Source organism: Paroedura picta, chromosome 6, assembly GCF_049243985.1.
Source record: "Paroedura picta isolate Pp20150507F chromosome 6, Ppicta_v3.0, whole genome shotgun sequence".
Classification (NCBI taxonomy): Eukaryota; Metazoa; Chordata; class Lepidosauria; order Squamata; family Gekkonidae; genus Paroedura; species Paroedura picta.
Genome location: NC_135374.1, coordinates 2,872,475 through 2,892,026, shown reverse-complemented (window position 1 = coordinate 2,892,026; position 19,552 = coordinate 2,872,475). Strand labels below are relative to the sequence as shown.

General features: G+C 48.5%; 1 protein-coding gene across 1 annotated transcript in view; it reads left to right on the top strand.

Moving 5' to 3' along the window:
* PGM2L1 (phosphoglucomutase 2 like 1) overlaps nt 1-19,552 on the top strand; it is a 48,507-nt gene that overhangs the window by 8,049 nt on the left and 20,906 nt on the right. Inside the window, exons 2-4 of the mRNA XM_077341165.1 lie at nt 10,492-10,659; nt 18,014-18,120; nt 18,597-18,681. Coding sequence (XP_077197280.1) covers nt 10,492-10,659; nt 18,014-18,120; nt 18,597-18,681 — 360 coding nt within the window. The remainder of the gene's footprint in view (nt 1-10,491; nt 10,660-18,013; nt 18,121-18,596; nt 18,682-19,552) is intronic.

Here is a 19,552-nt window from a genome sequence, read left to right as displayed (position 1 = left end):
GGTGGTGGTTTGGGGAGAAGAGGAAGAAGCAGCTCAGGGGGATGTAGGAATCAAGCTGGTCTGTCCAGTGAACTTTCTGGTATGGAGCTGGGGGATACAGAAGGGCTGGTAAAACGAGGGCACTGTGGCAGAAAGGTTTTACGAAACAGTGTTTAAATCTCTTACAGATGCTTATTTATACATAAACCTTTTTAAAAATTATGGGTTTGCATGAATATGATAAAAGATGACCAAGTTCAAGCTCCTGCTGGACCCTGATCAAGCGATTCTCCTGCAGACTAACAGAGCTACCCTCTGAAATGGGGTTTTGTTTTCTGTCATCTTAAGCAAGTCATCCAGTTACGAAATGGCTCAAAACAGAGGCTTCCTCTGCACCGTGTTTTGGGGGAAATGGGAATAAAAGCACTCTGGCTTCCGGATAAGAGCAAGAGTCCAGGTTGCCTTGTCTTCTAGGTTAGTGGTCCCCAACCACCAGGCCGTGGCTCCCTCTCCCCACCCCCCTCCCGCAGTAAAAAACTTCCCAGGACGCAAGCTTGCGGCCCGGGAAGCTTTTTAATGTGGGGGGGGGGGAGAAGGAAGCAGGGCCGCGCACGTGCATCGCAATGCGTGGCCGGGCAATTGCCCTACCTGCTGCCGCCGGTCCCCAGCCTCAAAAAGGTTGGGGACCACTGTTCTAGGTGTAAAGCATAATCCTCTGTCATTTTCCATGAGTTTTCGCCTCAAGGCCTTTTGCCTTGCCTTGTTTCCAGGATTTTCTTGGCTCTGTTAGGATTAGCTGCTTTTCTGCGTGGACTTGCCTTTTGAGACAGTTGGAATACTTAATTCTTGTTCACAAGTTGGTAAAATGCGGGATGGATCCTAAATCTGTCAGGTGGATCAATAACTGGTTGACAGATTGTACCCAACAGGTACTTGTTAATGGTCCAGCATCCTCTTGGAAAAGAGTGACAAGTGGAATACCCCAAGGATCTGTCCAGGGGCCTGTGTGGTTCTACATGTTTATAAATGATTTGGATGAGGGATTAGAGGGGATACTTTATTAAATTTGCCAATGATACTAAACTGGGAGGGGTAGCAAACACAACTGAAGACAGCAACAGAATACAGGATGATCTTGATAGGCTCGAGAAGTGGGCTAAACTGAATAAAATGAAGTTCAATAGGGACAAATGTAAAGCTCTGCATTTAGAAGAAGAAGAGTTGGTCCTTATATGCCGCTTTTCCCTACCCGAAGGAGGCTCAAAGTGGCTTACAGTCGCCTTCCCATTCCTCTCCCTACAACAGACACCCTGTGGGGTGGGTGAGGCTGAGAGAACGCTGATATCACTGCCCGGTCAGAACAGTTTTATCAGTGCCGTGGCGAGCCCAAGGTCACCCAGCTGGTTGCATGTGGAGGAGTGCAGAATCGAACCCAGCATACCAGATTAGAAATCTGCACTCCTAACCACTACACCAAACTGGCTCATTTAGGTAGGAAAAACCAAATACACCAATATAGGATTGGGGAGACTTGTCTTGGCAGGAGCATGTGCGAAAAGGATCTAGGAGTCTTAGTAGACCGTACGTTGAACATGAGTCAGCAGTTTGACTCAGTGGCTAAAAAGGCAAATGGGATTTTGGGCTGTATCAAATGGAGTATCGTGTCCAGATCACGGGAGTTGATGGTACCACTTTACTCTGTTCGGTTCGGCCTCACTTGGAGACCTGTGTTCAGTTTTGGGCACCCCAGTTGAAGAGGGATGGCATCTGATGGAGAGGCTGATTCTGTGAAGGCAAAAGGGTGGCAGGTGACAGTGGATGAGCGAGAGGGTTGTGAGTGTCCTGTATAGTGCAGGGGATTAGACTAGATGACTCAGGAGGTCCCTTCCAACTCTATCTGTTGTAGCTGCCTTCTGGATGATATGAAGAAGCAGGATCATGTTCAAATCACGCGTTGTTTGGCACCTCTTCTGGCTTCCGCTCTGCCTTCAAGCCCCATTCAAGGTGCTGGTGTTGACTTTTGGAAAGCCCTTTATGGCTTGGGGCCTGTGTTGCTCAGAAACAGCCTTTCCCTTTGTGTGGTGTTGTGGTTAAGAGCAGCAGCCTCAGGAGAACCCACTCCTGCTCAGTGACCTTGGGCCAGCCCGCTCAGTGACCTTGGGCCAGCCACAGTTCGCTCAGACCTCTTGGGTCTCATTTCCCTCACGGGATGTCTGTTGTGGGGGGAGGAAGGGAAGGCAAATATCCGCCACTTTGAGACTCCTTCTGATAGAGAAAAGTGGCATATAAGACCAACTCTTCATCTTCAGTAATCTGAGGGATCTCTCATCCTCCCCTCCCTCACAGGGTGTCTGTTTTGGGGAGAGAAAGGGAAGGTGATTGGAAGCCGCTTTGAGACTCCTTTGGTTAGCGAAAAGCAGGGTATAAAAACCAGCTCCTCTTCTTTGCATCAGGAACCTGGACCCTCTCCAGCAGTGGTCCCCAACCTTTTTATCACTGGGGACCGGTCAATGCTTGACCATTTTACTGAGGCCTGGGGTGGTGGTGGTAGTCTTTTGCCGAGGGGCATCGCCACCGCCTGACCCCTGCTCCGCTTGCTTTCCCGCCGGTCCCCCTGACTTCCCGTCACCCACTGGGGGGAGCTGCATCTGCGCGGTGCCATGCCAAGGGGGAGCCCCAGCCATGGCAGCCACTGGAGAGCACCAAAGGTGGGCTGGCGGCAGAGTGGCAGGGCAGCCCCTGAGGCAGCAGCCGGGGAGGAGGACGCGGAGGAGCCACGGCCCAGAACCTACTGATCCACGGACTGGTCCCGGTCTCCGGACTGGGGGTTGGTGACCGCTGCTCTCCAGGATCTCAAGGAAGGATGGTGGAACCCTTGGAGGAACAAGTTGGAGTCTGCTGGTCATGGCTGAAAGATTCAGAACTCGATTGTCAGAGGAGGCTGGTTGGTGCACCTGGTTGATTTTGAGGAAGGCACAGAAAGGCAAAGTTTAGAAAAAGGTAAATTAATTACTGTACACCATACAGCACATAAGTCACAAGAAAAGCAATTCAAAAAGAAAAGAATACTAGCTCACCACCTGACGATACTTTACTTGTATCAGGTGATGCTTCCTTAGTTTCAGGCAGAGAGTAAGTCTCCATTTTAAAAATCTCTCTACACATCTGCAGCAGCTCATAGGTATGCGACCACTGAAATCCAAGGTAGCTTCTGCCTCCCAGCGCCTAGGCCCAACTTTAACTTTTTGCCCTGGCATGGTCAGGCAGCCCACTGAGACCAACCTTTTGGTATAATTGATGGAAAATTCCAGAACATTGTTTCATTCTTTGCTCATCCCCTTCCAAACACAAGCACCCAGGCCTTTTTTCCATAAGTAGTTACCCAGGACAGTAAGCTGGCCTTGAAATGATAAGAGTCAACCAGTTACAACCAGGCACCAATTAACACACCGGTGAGATCACACCACATTCCATGCAGCCCTTTTGAAGGAGGGGAGATAAAAGCTGCTTTGCTTGACACCATGTCTGTGGATACCATGGCCAGACAGGACAGATCTTTCTGCAGAACTAAGAAAAGTGCCAGTTTTGTGATAAAATGGGTGGGTGGAGTAACACTCATAAATGATAAAAGGAGTGCCTGTATCTTTAAGAAACAGATGCACTCAGTGGTTGTTGCTAGGCAGCCATAGCAGTATTGCCAGCCTTTAAGTCTTGGCTTCTGTCATTAACGGAGAGGGGAAAGGGTTTTCCCAGAGCTCTTCTGGCCTTTCCATGAGGACTCGTTGGGGCTAGGTCCAGCAGCAGCCACCACATGACTTGCTACAATGTGACTTGCATGACTCACCCAGGACTGGCTACTAGATACGGTTCAACAGCAGATTCTCAGCCTAACCTACCTCACAGGTTTATAGTAGAGATAAAACGGAGGAGAGGAGAATAAAATAAATTGCTTTGGGTCCTGTTTCTGGTGAAAAGCAAGGTATAATCAGGGTAAATAATAAATATAGTTGAAGGTGGAGGGTAGAGAAAAAGGGTGAGTGGGAAGGAAGCAGGGAAAGATGAGGCTATGGGGGCTGCCAGGGAAAGGAAAGAAGAAATAGTGGGGGGAGAAGAAAATGAGATTCTCTCCCTCCTGCAACTCTTTGTGGTTCTCCCACTTGTGTATTTCTATTGTTGGATGCCTGAAATGTAGCTGGAGAGGCAGAATGCAAGTAGATTTAATAAACAACATGCCTTGTATTGTTCCAGGGAGGAGAAAAAGCAAGAACAGCTGCCGGAGAATGCTATAATCATGTGGAAGCTGGCCTCCTTCTGCCAGTTGAGAAAGATTACTTGACACAAAAGGGCTGTTTGCAATTCATTCATAGCGCAGCGGAGGGACTCTGGAGAGCAAAACTCCTCTATTCAGCTACTCGCTTGCTTGCTGTCCCCAGAGATCTTTCTCCCAGCTTCTATTGGGCTGCTAGTGTGTATATTGCTGAGGCCGGCTAACAAAACAACTGGAACCCCAGTTTCTCTGCCTTGTACTTGATGCAGTGGCAACGGGAGAAGAGTGCAGGGAGACAACTGCCAGCATAATGCAAAGCCTCCTCCCAATGCCATTGCAAGCAAGATTTCCAACCTCTAGGTGGTCCTGGGACCCCAATATGGTACCTGGCACCCCTAATTGCAAACTATACTCTCCACAATTTGCAAGATCGAGATGGGTTATGTTTGCCTGTCTGTCTGTAAACGGTAATGACTGGGGAAGGCACTGGCAAACCACCCCGTATTGAGTCTGCCATGAAAACGCTGGAGGGCGTCACCCCAAGGGTCACACATGACCCAGTGCTTGCACAGGGGATACCTTTACCTTTTTAGCAGTAGAAAACAGCAAGAGTCCAATAGACCCTTCCAGATTACTACTGGACTCTTTTTTCCCTACCAAATTTGCAAGTATTTATTTTGGGCTGTGGAGAAAGCTCATTGTAGGATTTTTAGGCCGAGGATGCTAAGACGTGCTGAATGGCGATATTTGGTTTGGGAGCCTCATGAGGTCCTTTGGCATGCCACCCATGGCTTTTGTGAGGACTGTTCCCCAGTGTGACACATGCCCCATTCTTCAGGTCAGAAGGCAAGGCACTTAACTGGCAGGACTTGAAGTTATCAGGTAGTTCCCACTCTGGAACTGTTGCCTCTGGGGGAATGGGCAAGCTTGTGATCCTCTGTGGACTGCAGGCCTCATGCCAGGGATGAAAGTAACTGTGGCTTTTTTGGGTTGGTGGCAACTGCAGATGCAGTTCTTTGTGAACGGTAATAGAACATTGTGGCTGAACGCGAGATCCATAACATTAAAGAGCTCACAATGTCGCGGAAGTGCAGATCTGCCCTCTGTGAGTTTTTTCCTGCTTCCTGTTACTTCTTTATCAGGTTTTTAAAAAAATCCATAATGATCCGGTTATTGCTGTGCTTTGCCTGGTGTCGAGGCTGCCCAGCTGCTTTGGGAACAAGATTGCAAACAGTCCTGGGCAAGAAACTACAAGCTTACAAACCGCTCTTTGGCAAGGAAGAATGTCAAGATGGTTTCTGCAAACCAGACATAGTTCTCTTGAGACCCAGGCTGGTTAAAATGTGTGGGATATTAGGGAACTTCTTTTCCAAGCTGCCTTAGAAAATGGCACACATAGATACTTGTATGTCGGGCTGTGGAGTAACAACCTTGGTGGTGATGCAAGATGGTTTTGTTCTGTACGGTGAAGCAAGCAGGATGAACTCCTAGATGCATTCCTGAGGCCAGCCAAGGTTAATTTCTTGAGGCCTGTGTGACTCTGCCTTGCAGTTCACACTTACTTACAGTATATGCTGGAAAAGTTCCTTGAGAACCTCTGGGTCAGCCGATGAGCAAACTGCAAATGGGGAGCAGTTTATGCAGGACAACCTTGTCAGTTATGCTCTGCTGATGCCATGCGATGCACAATGCCTTGGCAGCCCCCAAATAGGTAGAGGGGCCATGAAGGTGCTGGGTAGGATGGGTATCCTGTGATCCATGCAACGCTCACCTCTAGGCTGGATTTCTGTAACTTGCTCTACATGGGGCTACCCAGAAATTGCAGCTGGTTCAGAAGGTAGCTGCTAGAGTCCTCACAGGTACATTGTGGACAGTCCATCTGTGGTCTGTGCCCCACTAATCTGAGGGACAGCCTAACGCCTTATGCCCCTCGGAGGGTGCTTTTCTCTGTGGGTGCGAATTTGTTGGAGATCCCAGTTCCAAGGGAGGTTTGCTTGGCTTCGACCAAAACCTTAAGCTTATTGGGGGTGGGGTGGGGGTGGAATGCATTCTTGGGAAAACCTGGATGGTTTTACTTTATGGGGCAGGGGGTCTGAGAAATGCCTTATATCACATGGTGATAGCCATGTGAAATTGTGAAATTGCTCACCTGTAAACGGAGGGCAGACCTCTCTGTGATTGTGGGAACTCAAATGGTCTTGCAGAGAATGTGAGTCAAGAAGTGTTCTGTGAAGTTCATCATGAGGTAAAGTGGTTCTGGGATTGCACTTGTAACCCAAACTAGCTCCGGACCTGTGGAAACCCCAAGTAGTTGAAACGTACAATCCCAGAAATATCTTCCACGATCCAACAATCTTGTAAAATGCTCAATGCTGGTAGGGGCTCGTTGTAATGGTAGTCCAGGAACATCTGGAGAGCCAGTCTGGCCACCTCTACTCTAGTTCTTATGCAGTCACGTGAAACTGGGTGCTATTTGTGGAGTTTGAAGAGATCCTGGGCTGAATTCCTAGGGCCATATGCTGATTAGTTGGCCTCCTATACGCCGAACCCCTGGGCAAATTCCTTACCAAGTTATTACCAAACTCATAGCCTATTTCTGATTTTGACAAAGTCACCTATCTATTATCAGATGTCGACCCCTATACTTAATATAAGGTGCCACTTTTTGCTCTGGCTGCCAGGAAGATCCAAGCCAAAGCATTTTTACAGGAGTCTCCCCCTCTTATTGTAACCCAGTAGCCAATGTGTACAATTTTATGTACGCAATATTGGAGAAATATTGTTTTATTTGTATTTGTACCATATTGTTATAATTGTGCTTTGTAATGGCCTTTGGCTATATACAATAAATGTTATCATATCTATTAGTTGGCACTCCTCCGATATTGTGGATGATAAAATTGCTTGTGTTTTGGATGATGAAGAAATCGGCCAGGAGGAAAGGTGATATCTTTGGCACTGGAGAAGGCTTCTGCGGATTCCATGGACAGTAAAAGAAAGTAACATAAAACCTGATCTATCACTGGTAGGCAAAATCACAAAACTCCAGCTCAATCACTTTGGATATATCATGCGATCCAACTCAGCGGAGAGAGCAATTATGGTAGGATCGGTCAGAGGTAAAAGGAAACCAGGCCAGCAAGGAACATGGTGGTTAGATACAATCAAACTGGACCCTGGCTGGAGCATTACACAACTAAAGGAAGTGATGCAAGATCGGAAGATGTGCAGATGGCTGGGCCATAGTCAAACACAACTGAATGGCCAACATCATCATCCTTGAAGCTAGCCCTGCTCAGCTCACCAAATGAACACTGCTGCATCACAAATATTCCCCAAAGCAGCTGGTTCCCTAACGGGTCAGAGTTCATTAAGGCTGCAGGGAGAAGGCTGCAGACCCTCTCCAGAGCTCCTGCAGTCCACCAGGGGTCCATCCCTGCTTTAGAGCTGAAATTAAGCCTAGATGTTTCAAGTGTGTTCCAGGCAGCAGACGTGTAGCTTGCCTTTTGCGTTAATGCAAGTTTCCAAGTTTCCTCCCTCTCTCTTCTCCCGGTGACGGGATTTTTTTTTTTTTAAGCAAACTGCCTGGAGCAACGAATAGGTGTACAAGCTTGCAGGCAGGCCAAAAATATTTTCCTCCCGAAGCAGTTACACAAAGCATGCCTCTCTCTGAAGGCCCCCCCCCCCAAATAAAAGCCTGAACCTTCAGGGAGGGTGGTATGTAAATATAATAAATAAATATTTAAAATATTCAAGACTTGTGATTTCATAAGGGGTGTCATTATAAAAAGCACTATGCATCTAATTATAGTTTAAACAGAAGAACTGTTAATTAAAAAAATTGGTGGGTATTGTGGGACTGTTAAAAAAAGGAGAAAGGGGATTGGCTGCCTGCTTGATTAACAGGCAGAAGAGATTTTCATGTAAACTGCATGGCTTCCTTCCGCCATTTCCAGCAGAGCTTGCGGAGTGTAAGAAGTGCAAAAAGGCGGCAGACTACAGTGAGATGGCAAGAAGGTGAATGGCTGGAGGCGTGATAATATTTAGTGCTACACTATTCAGCTGGCATAAAGCTATTTTTTTCAACATGCTGAAATGCCCTGACATTTTCCCCTGGGAGGCCATTTTGGACAAAAATACATAAATCCTTACATTTGTCCCGGTGATTCTCTGCCGTCAGTACATTTGGGGGGGACTGGATTTAAACGTTCTTCATCTCCATTTTTGTCAGTGTGACAAAACTCCTTTAAATCCGAGGGGCTCAGTCTACTGAACAAGCATCTGTGCAGGCATGCAGGGCCTTTGTCTTCCCAGACAGCAGAGCTGCCAACCTTTCCCCCTTCCATTGAGTGGCTCATAGTGTCAGCCCTATCTGGCGGCTGAGTAACTTGACTATCCCCCCTCCTCTCGATACATCGGCAAAACTGAACGGTGCTGGGTGACTGTGGGACCCAACGCTGGCTGACCTCTTTGTGGTAAATGTCAACCCGGCTGACCCCTGAGGCTTGGCATTCCGCTGCCTTTTTTAAAACCGCCACTAAAGTGTCCATCTGCTGCACGTTGCGAAGGAAAACTCCAGGCTCAAGCTGTACGCTGTTATGCATGTTGTATTGTTCAGCTATGGCACCGAACCCAAATGAATTGGGTAGTACAAATTGTGCTACAGATCGGTCTGTGCTTATCAGCTAGCCGGTTGGGAGCCTTGGCCGAAACTTAAAAGCGGAAACATGCGAAGGCCCTGTCTTGATTACATGCACCCTTCAGAGAGTCTTACGGTGCAAATACCGTTTGCGTGCAAGCCCGTCGTAAGAGATCTGTATTCTTTTATCTCTCATTTCCGAACAAGCTTCATGCTGCCACTGAAATGGAGCGAACGTGAGTATCGGAATGAATGGTTAAGTGCTGCATCCGAAAGACTTTGAGGCAGTGTGCAGATGAGTTGTGCATATCCGTGAGAAGATTCTGATGGAAGAAATATGGATGTTGCAAAGGGGGAGGGACACTAGTTAACATGTCTATGCAGTGTCATGCCTTTTATGAGGAGCCACCCGAATATCAGACCCTGTACCTTACTTAAAAAGCATGCTACCTTTTGAATGCTCTAATCTAGAACAGGGGAAGTCAACCTGTGGTCCTCCAGATGTTCATGGACTACAATTCCCATGAGCCCCTGCCAGCAAAGGTGTTTGCTGGCAGGGGCTCGTGGGAATTGTAGTCCACGAACATCTGGAGGACCACAGGTTGACTACCCCTGCTTTAGAATTTTTCACCAGCTCAAAACCAGAATGCCCGTATGTTGGGTGGGGTGAAAATAAACCCATCAATAAAGAAAGAAAAGGAGGTTGAGAGGGAACATGATAGCCCTCTTTAAGTATTTGAAAGGTTGTCACTCGGAGGAGGGCAGGAAGCTGTTTCTGTTGGCTGCAGAGGAGAGGACGCGCAGTAATGGGTTTAAACTTCAAGTACAACGATATAGGCTAGATATCAGGAAAAAAGTTTTCACAGTCAGAGTAGTTCAGCAGTGGAATAGGCTGCCTAAGGAGGTGGTGAGCTCCCCCTCACTGGCAGTCTTCAAGCAAAGGTTGGATACACACTTTTCTTGGATGCTTTAGGATGCTTAGGGCTGATCCTGCGTTGAGCAGGGGGTTGGACTAGATGGCCTGTATGGCCCCTTCCAACTCTATGATTCTATGATTCTATGAAAGGGGAGTTGATCGATGCAAACTGACCCAATGTATACTGGCACAACGTTAATTTTCCGTTTAACAGCTGTTGATGAAGACTTGGGTTTTGCCACTATGCTTTAGTCCTGGAATCCCCCACCTGTTTTTGCCTAATGAAACAAGGCTGAGTATCTGAATACGTGATGTAATAAGGTTTTTGTATGAACGGTTCTACCATTGAATAGCGACAGATTGCCACTCTCCTCTTAGATGGGGATGTGGTTTGCTAGTCCCTGGGTGTGTCAGGCATTTATGAGCTTCGGAGATTTGTTTTCATGCTGATGGCTTTCTGTTTAACTACCATTGTTGCTGTGAATGCCAAGGTGTTCACCCTGACAGTGGAACAAATGCACAGTATATTTCCCCATGCTTTTCTTATCTCAGTCCTCCTCCGTGGCTGCAGCTGCCGTTCCCCTCCATACTGGCACCATCAGGGATGGGTGTGTGGTGGGGTATAAGTGTTTGAGCAATTAAATTTCGGCTTTCTTATTCACTCCACCGGTCTGTTTTGTTTGCTTGCAGAATCCCAAAACCAAAGAACAAATTGAAAACCTGCTACGAAATGGGAGGAACAAAGAACTCCGGGACCGCCTGTGCCGCAGGCTTACGTTTGGGACTGCTGGGCTGCGCTCTGCCATGGGGGCCGGTTTCTGCTACATCAACGACTTGACTATAATTCAGTCCACGCAGGTGAGTTCCGGAGAGCATCGCACAGGTGGTGGAGAGAGATGAGCAGCGACCTGCCCAAGACACGGGTCACTGGCCGTCCTTCAAAATGTTGCCGCTGTGGTGCAGTGGTTCATAGTGATGGGCTAGTACCCGAAAGACCCAGGTTCGAATTCCCACTCACGCCATGGAAGCGTGCTGGGTGACTGGGGGTCACATTCCTTCCGCCTAACCTATCTTGCAGGGTTGCCATGAGGATGAAACAGAGGCGAGGGAAATGATGTTTTGATTTTTAGCCTGCCGCTCCCGTAGGCGGCTCATGGCAGGCTACAAATAGTCATCCCCCCAATAAAACCCTTTAAAACCCCATTAAACCCTTAAATCAATGAATCAAGCAGGGGGAAAAATGCTGCTCCCTGCCCTCCAGACAGTACCTCCTGCCTCGAGGAAGAGGTATAGTGCGATGACCTGACTCAACCTAGCATTTTAACTATCACCAATTCTAAAAAGCTCTCCAGTGGCCAGGGATCGATTGGTCTGTCTGTCTATCATCTACCTACCTACCTACCTACCTACCTACCTATATACTGCCCCCCCCTTGAGGCTCAGGGCGGTTTACATGGAATGTAGGAAACAATACATGGAACTTAGTTTTTTCATACAACTACAACAATAATAGTATTAACATTAATTATGAAAGAGGTAATGGACTATAACAATGCAAGCAGGTCCAGGGGATTTCTGGGAGGGAGGGAGCAGGGGCCCTGCAGATGTTCGCTCGGCCTCAACCAAACGCCTGGCGGAAGAGCTCCCTTTGGCAGGCCCTGCGGAACTGTTTTAGCTCCCCTGTGGGTGGAAAACCTGAAAAAACGTGCACTTTGCTGTCCATGTGGTGTGATCATAATTTTCCAAAAAGATCGCATCAAACTGGATGTGGAATTGCAGCAAAGTGGGGTGGAAATGTGGCAACAGGATTAACAGAGGACGTCGTTTCATGGATGGGGACAATGTTGCAGCAAGGAAGCCAAGGCAGAGACATCCGTGTGGAAACAGCCCAAGCAGATTCAGGCCTGCCGCCTTTTATAGGAGGCAGCTCCCCAGGATGTGCGAGTGACCTGAACCATGCCTTCGTGATGCTCTTTATCCTGGCCTGGTTGGAGTCACCTAGAGTTCCTGAGGAAGGCTTTTTGTCGCTTGTTTTTTTGTACACAAGGCAGGTAAAAACTGAGATTCTGCTGTTTGCATGTGCAAACTCTTGTGTGGTCATAATGGATTAAGATGCTAAAAAACTTTCAAATCCAAGCATTGGGAATGCGATCAAGATGCGTTGATGCATTAGTCTGTCTCTATCAGTAGAGCAAGAGTCCAGGAGCATCTTTAATAAGAAAATTTTGTGACGGGATGAGCTTTCAGATATCTGAAGAAGTGAGCAGCGACTCCCAAAAGCTCACTCCCCGCCTCATATTGTGTCAGTCTTTAAGATGCTACCAGACTCTTGCTTTTTTCTACCACATCAGGAATTTATAGAAGGCAGTTAAAAAAACTATTCACGTGAGAAGTCGTTAAGGGATCTGTGGGCAAGTCTCTGTCAAAGATGTGGTCCGAAGCATTTGAATTGGAGGCAGTGCAGCCGGCTTTAAGGAACGAAAGAGCTCTCTTAACAGGCTGCCAAGAAAGGAAATGTTGCTTTCCACTTTTGACCTGCCTGTTCTATTGACTTTGGAGCTGTTCACGCTCTCTCAGCCTGGGCAGCACGTGCTGGCTTTGTGTTTGGGTCTGCCTGAAGCCAGGGAAACTTTGGATTGGCTGAAAAGTAATAGACATTTTTGGCAGCTCCACTTGAGACACCGGGGAATTTCGACTAGTGTTGTTTTGCCTGTTCTGTGGGTTACATTGCACACTGTTTGTTGACTTGAGACGCTATTTTTGGCCACATTGCAGTCATATTTGGGATGTGGATGAAACTAGTTTTGCTCCCGAACTTGACTGCTTTGCTGGTTGAATTCCACCAGAATCTGTCACTTCAGATCCATATTTTCACTGGGATTAAGGCAAAGAATGGTAAAGCTGGAGAAAGTGTAGGCAACCAGGACGATTAGAGGATTGGGGCCCCTTCCCCATGAAGAAAGGTGGAAGAGTCTGACTTTCCATTTAGAAAAGGGATAACTAAGTGGGGAGAATCCAATGAAACTGGTGGGCAGTAGATTCAGGATGGATGAAAGGAAATATTCGCTGCCAGAAGATATAGCAATGACCTCAGGCCTAGAATGCTTTATAAGGGGATTAGATGTGTCCATGGAGGAGAGGCTTCATCAGCAGCGACTAGCCACAGTGACTGCGGGAAGCCTCCACATTCAGAGGCAGTGAACTTCTGAATCTCAGGTTCTTCAGGGAAAGGTCTTTGCCTCTTTGCCCTTTTGTTGGACATCCAATGGAACTGGTTGGCCACTGTGTGAGACAGGATGTAGATGGACCACTGATCCGGTCCAGCAGGGCTCTTCTAATGCTCTTACATTATTCAAGGATTGCACCTCTGAGCCCTAGTCCAGGTCCGAAAATTGGCCATTTGCTGATGGGTAGAGAAAGAACAAAAGCTTCTTAGGCTGGGCTGCTTTTGTTGCAGTCCGTGGGATGGGCCCACCGGACATGAAGAACGGCAGCAGAGCCCTTAGCATTTGACTCAGCCAAGGAGGCTGGGAGGCTGGTCACTCCTGGAATTGGGCTTCCAAAGAACTCCACATACGCTACCATATGTTTCATGGAAGAAAGACAGGATTTTTATTTATTTCAGGCATATCCCACCTTCCTTGACATGGAAGTCAAGGTTGCTTGTGTCGGGTTTTCAGGCGGCCTTCCATTCTGGCATTGCTCAGCTCCCAACCTCTTCAGCTTCAGCAAGACTTCTGCACTGTGTCCTCCAAGCGTCCCTTCCTTAAACACAGAAAGGGCTGAGGCAACTGACCATGTGTTCATCTGCCTCCCTTGTTGCCTTCTGTTGTAGCCTGCTTGGTGTCGTGGTTAGGAGGGCAGACTTCTAATCTGACAAGGCAGGTTTGATTCCCCGTTCCTCCCCAGTATGCAGGTCTGGATGACCTTGGGCTCACCACAGCACTGATAAAGCTGTTCTGAACGAGCAGGAATATCAGGGCTCTCTCAGCCTCACCCACCTCCCAGGTGGGGGGGGGGGGAGGGAAGGAGATTATAAGCTGCTTTGAAACTCCTCCGGTTAGAGAAAAGTGGCATATAAGGAACCAAGCAGATCTGGTGGGTTTTGACTCTTGGGAGCTGATTCCTTGACAATCTTAGGTGCCACTCGACTTGATTCTAGCTGTTGTAGGGTTAGAGTTGCCTCTTGGCAGCTTGGAACTCTAGTGCGGTTGGGCTTGTATCCATCTGGGATATTTTTATCTCTCCCTCCTTCCCTCCAAGAAGCTCAGGGGAGCACACATGAGTCTCTTCTCTCGTTTATCCTCACATGCAAGTTGTCTGTGAGGTCGTTTCTGCTGAAAGAGGGGCCAGCCTGTGATCCTCCAGGGACCTTCATGGATAAGGAGGGGTCTTGAAGGGGGGGGGGCAGGGGCTCATCATTCAAGCTTCTGCCTGGCATACCGGAGGTCTGAGGTTTGATCTCCAGGTGAAAGGATCAGGCGGTGGGTGATGGGAAAGACCTCTGCTGGAGAGCAGCTTGATGGACCCAGGGTCAGATTCAGTAGAAGGCAGCTGCATGTGCCAACCGGCTCCCCGCTAAGGTCTGCAGCCAGTGCACTGCACTGTCATGTTCTCCAGCACTGAAGGGCACACTCACGCTGAATCATTGTGATGTTACACCTGAATGCATTTAGGGTGCAGTTATGCAGAATTAATCAGAATGCCGTTACTCTAGATTGCACAGTACTGTTAATCCTTGCATGAATTGTGTCTCTCCCCGCCCCCATTAGTCTGAATCAGGGGCAGACAAAGAATTTGCTGTTCTTTTTTTTCCCCCTTATAACGTATTTCTGCTGTTGTAGTTCTTGCGAGTGTCAATCAAGCTCAAATTAAGGGGGTGTTTCCCACTTACGGGTGGACTGGCGTGGTTTCCCCATCGTACAGCACAGGTGCAACAGGGCTTCCATGTGGCAGGTTTCCTCGCATCACCTCCCCCCCCCCCCAGTAACACCAGGGAGCTTTTGGGGTTCTGTTCTTTGAACAGGCAACTAATTATTTATTTATTTGTTTGTTTGTTTGTTTATTCAGATTTCTAAATAAATGTATCTTTACAACATTAGAACAGTGTCTCTCTGCTTTCCCAAATCTCCAGTCCCCCTCCCCCAATAAATCAAGTTTTTAACAAAAGGGGCTACACATTTATTTTTAAAAATTGCCCTTGGGTGTAGAGTACTTAAAAGTATATGAAAGCTGTGACTTAAGAGAACTGAATTGACCTGAGCTCTCTTTTGGGGCTGTTTGGGGTTGCTTGGGGTAAGCTGACATGTGATCGAAGAGGTGGCCTTTGATTCCTTCCAGTTTTCTGATTTGCTGTCTGTTTCTCTCTCTCTCTGTCTCTCTCTCTCTTACTCACTCACACACTCACAAACCCGGCTGGTGGTTCGTAGAGGAGGGCAGATCCCTTCAGCTCCATTCCAGAGGGGCAGCCACGTTAATCTGTCAGAATCGACTGTCATTAGAAAGACCAACTTAGAGAGCACTCGGGTCTGCTCAGATCCGTTCAGTGGGGCTTACTCCCAGGAAAGGAGTCCTAGAATGCTGCTGCTAGACTCCCGTGGACTTTCAAGCTCATCGCGACCCATTCCAAACGGAACAAGAATAAGCACCCTAGAAGCCCAGGCAGCCATTGACCCTCCCTCCGTTGCCCTCCAACCAGCGACTGTGCTGGCACCAAGACCTTTGTGTTGGGTGGCCGTTCCACCGAGCTAAAGAAACGGTGTAAAATGCCGTGCGGCTTTGCAAAACTCAGGGCCTCCCGGCTAAATCCATGAGGAGGCCGTCAGGGCAGCAGAGGGAGAAAGCGGGCACCGAGGGCACAGCAGGGCATCACCCGATCAGCCTGCTGACTCGCCGGGCAGCAGTCCCATGACTGAGATTTGTGTGGGCCGAAGCGCTGGGGGCTTAGTCAGCAGTCGGGCTGGAACCCATGGCTGTGCTGACCTGGCTCGCGGCAACATGGCTCCCCAGCCCCACAGGAAGCTCGCTCCCTTTCCCTTCCCCAAATGCCTCAGCCCAAGTCACTATCCTGAAGGCCAGTTGCGATGCTTGTGCTCCTCTGGGCTACTGCTCCGTTTTGCCCAGCAATGGCTTCCCCTCTGCCCTGTGCATTTCATGACTTTTTGAACCCGTTATTTGCATTATTTTCTCTGAATCACACGTGCATGCGTGCGCTTGCCAGCTGGGGAGCCAGGCTTCAGCGCACAAGAACTCGATGGATGTCATCTGATTCCTGTTTGAGTTTGCTGCAGTTGACTACCCTTGGTGATTAGCTCTTTCCCTAGATTTATTATTTATTTTATCTATTTTTTTATATTTGTAATATCCCCTATTCATCCGCAGTTTCTTATTCCCCCCTCCCCCCAAAAAGTGAGAATACAGGTTAGTTTCCTCTTGACACTATAAAGAGGAAGCCAACAATCCGTCTGAGATCTTGCCCCCTCCTTCCATCCCTCCGGAGACAGTGGCTGGGTGGGCAGTGGGGGAGTTTTTGATAGAGTCATTATCGCCATGTTGCCGGTTTAGTATTATGAGTGCTGCCCGGTTTATGGGGTTTTATGGGGGTATTATCAGACCCATGAGCCGTCCTCGGGAGTGGCGGGGAATAAATCGAAAAAATAAAATAAAATAAATAAATGCCAAATCTCTCATGCAGTTTGAATCCCATGTTGTGTCCACCTCTCAGAAAGTGTGACTCGCCACTTTATCCAAGGAGTGATATATTTGTTTCATGTGGTATTGTTTTGGGGGACATACTAAAATAACATGAGCTGCAGAATCTACTTGATCTGGAAAAGCACAGCATTTGGTGTTCCTCTCCAGGAATTCTCTCATATCTCCCTTGCGTCTCAGCTGAGTCTGAGGCATTGCTGTTCCTGAAGAAGTGGGCCTGACCATGAAAGCTTCTACCTTGAATAAAATTCAGTGGGTCTTAAAGGTGCCCCTGGACCCAAACTTTGTTTTGCCTTGTCAATAGAAAAGCTCTTCTGAACATATGGATTTCTAATCAGCAGAAATAGTCTGGCAAAGGAAAAATATGGGGAAAATTAAACTTTGGACAAGGATCCTCCTGTATTACTTGGTGTGTGTGGAGCTATCACTTATGCTGTCTCTCCCCCCCCCCCCCAAATTAAGCATTAGAACTTTGGGCCTGTTCTGGAGACAGATCCCCAAACTTATTTGTGGCACCTCAGGGAATTTCTTTTGGTTGGAATGTAGCAGACTAAGTGGTTGCAGCTGGGTGGAGATCCTGTTTCTGATTCAGGTTTGCCCATTGTATGTATCTGTGGTTTAGTAGAGGCTTGGACTAGTCTTTCACTTGGCAAGCCAGATTGGTGTAGTGATTAAGAGCAGCCGGGTTTGATTCTCTGCTCCTCCTCCACATGCAACCAGCTGGGTGACCTTAGGCCAGTCACAGCGCTGATAAAACTGTTTTGACCAAGCAGTAATATCAGGGCTCACCTCCCTCACAGAGACTCCCTTGGGTAGAGAAAAGCGGCATATAAGAACCAACTCTTCTTCTTCTTCAGTAATCTCAGGGCTCTCTCAGCCTCCCCTCCCTCACAGGGTGTCTGTTGTGGGGAGAGGAAAGGGATGGCGACTGTAAGCCACTTTGAGACTCCTCCTCCTCCTCCTCCTCCTCCTCCTCCTCCTCCTTCTTCTGCTGCTGCTGCTCCTGCTCCTGCTCCTGCTCCTGCTCCTGCTGCTCCTGCTCCTGCTCCTGCTCCTGCTCCTGCTCCTGCTTGGTCTGAGTGTAAAGAATGCCAAGGATGCATTACCTGCCCTTCTACAGAGAAGGATTTCCTCTGAAAGCTCAACATGATTTTCAGGGGCGTGATCTTTTGAGAAGCAAAGCTCCCCTCACTGGATTGGAAGGCATTCTGGCTTGTATCTGTCATTGAGAGCTTTGACTACCGAAAGCTGATGCCCCCAAAATCTTATTGGTCTCTGCGTTGTTCCTGAACGCAAATCTTGCTCTTCTCCTGAAGCCCAGCAGGCTCCTAGCATGACTTTGCCCGCCTGAGGCTGATGCCTGTTGTGAATGTCGAGAGAAAGTTCTCGCTCTATAAACTGCAGCGTTCTCTTCCCTGCCTTGGGGAATGCGGCCAGGAGGGTCTAAGGACCCAAGCGAGCAGGCATTCACGCAAGCCATCTTTGTTTGATTTTGTTGCAGGGGATGTACAAATACCTGGAGAAATGTTTTCCAGACTTCAAGCAACGCGGCTTTGTCGTGGGATATGACACCCGAGGTCAGGTGACCAGCAGCTGCAGCAGTTTACGGTAAGGATTTAGCTTACCTGCCTAAGATGGACTCGAAAGAGCTAAATTCCCCTGTCTTAACAGTTTGGGCACAACAAGAATTTTATTTGATTAGGGGGCTAGGGGCCAAGCCCGTCGCATTCAGGAGTATAGTGGGTGCTAGATTAGGGGCTGGGGTGGAAGAGCTCTGTAGATGGCCCTCCCCCAGGAAAGGCTGCAAACTGGAGGCCCCCCCGGGAAGGGAACTCACCGGCAGGGGCAGCTCTCACACAGCAGGGATCTGCAGCCTCTGAGCCTCAGAGGAAAGTGGAGGGAGGAGGGGGGTGGTCAGGGAGATCCTGGAGATGCTGCAACAGCAAGGGGATTTCCCCAAAGTTCCCACACCGCTCTTGAGCTGGGGTGCCTGGCTCCACCCTGGGAATTTCTCTCTCAGCTGAGGGCTTTGGGGGAAACAATCCAATCCACGGAGTGAACTGACCCTTTGTTGTTTCCTGCAGACTAGCAAAGCTCACCGCTGCAGTCCTGCTTGCCAAAGGGGTCCCCGTCTACTTGTTCTCCAGATACGTCCCCACGCCTTTTGTGGTAAGTCTCCCCGGACATTATGTTTGAGGGCTGAGCTCAGCATGACGTGGGAGATGGCCATTCATGGTCTGGGCCCAACACATCTGAGGGACCATCTATCTCCTTATGCCCCCCCGCTGAGCACTTCCCTCTGTGGGAACAAATAAGCTGGTGATCCCTGACCCATGGGAAGTGCACCTGGCCCCAACCCGGGCCAGGGCCTTTTTCGGTCCTGGCCCCTACCTGGTGGAATGAGTTCCCGGAAGAGCAGAGGGCCCTGTCGGAACTGACAGTTCTGCAGGAACTGCTAGAGCTCTTCCAGCAGACGGTTTGGCTGAAGCCAGGGCAAAGAAGAAGCTCTTGGGGTCCCTCCCCTAGAGAAACGTCTTCATTTAAGAAGGCATTCTTATCTCTTCTAGCTTTTCTCTGGAATTCAGCATTCAATTGGGTGTATCTTTCTCTTTCTCCCTTGCCTTTCACTTCCCTTCTCTCCTCAGCTATTTGTATATTATTTATTATAAATAATAATAATAAAGGTATGATCAGAATTGGCCAAAGCTTTATTAAAGCGTCTATCCCAGGTAGCTGTTGAAGTTTTATCTGTATTTGCAAGTTGGTTTGTGTGCGTTGGCTGAGTTTTTGTTTATTTCTGAGCCATTCCAAACCTTCCACATAGTGGTCGGTTTCAAGACATGCACAGATTGCATGGTATAAAGCAGCGGTGTCCAAACAGTAGCTCTCCAGATGTCCATGGGCTACAATTCCCATGAGCCCCTGCCAGCAGGTTCTGGCAGGGGCTCATGGTAATTATTGTCTACGGACACCTGGAGAGCCGCTGTTTGGACCCCCCTGGATAAAGCACAGTTTGCATACGAGAAGTATACGTGTCCAT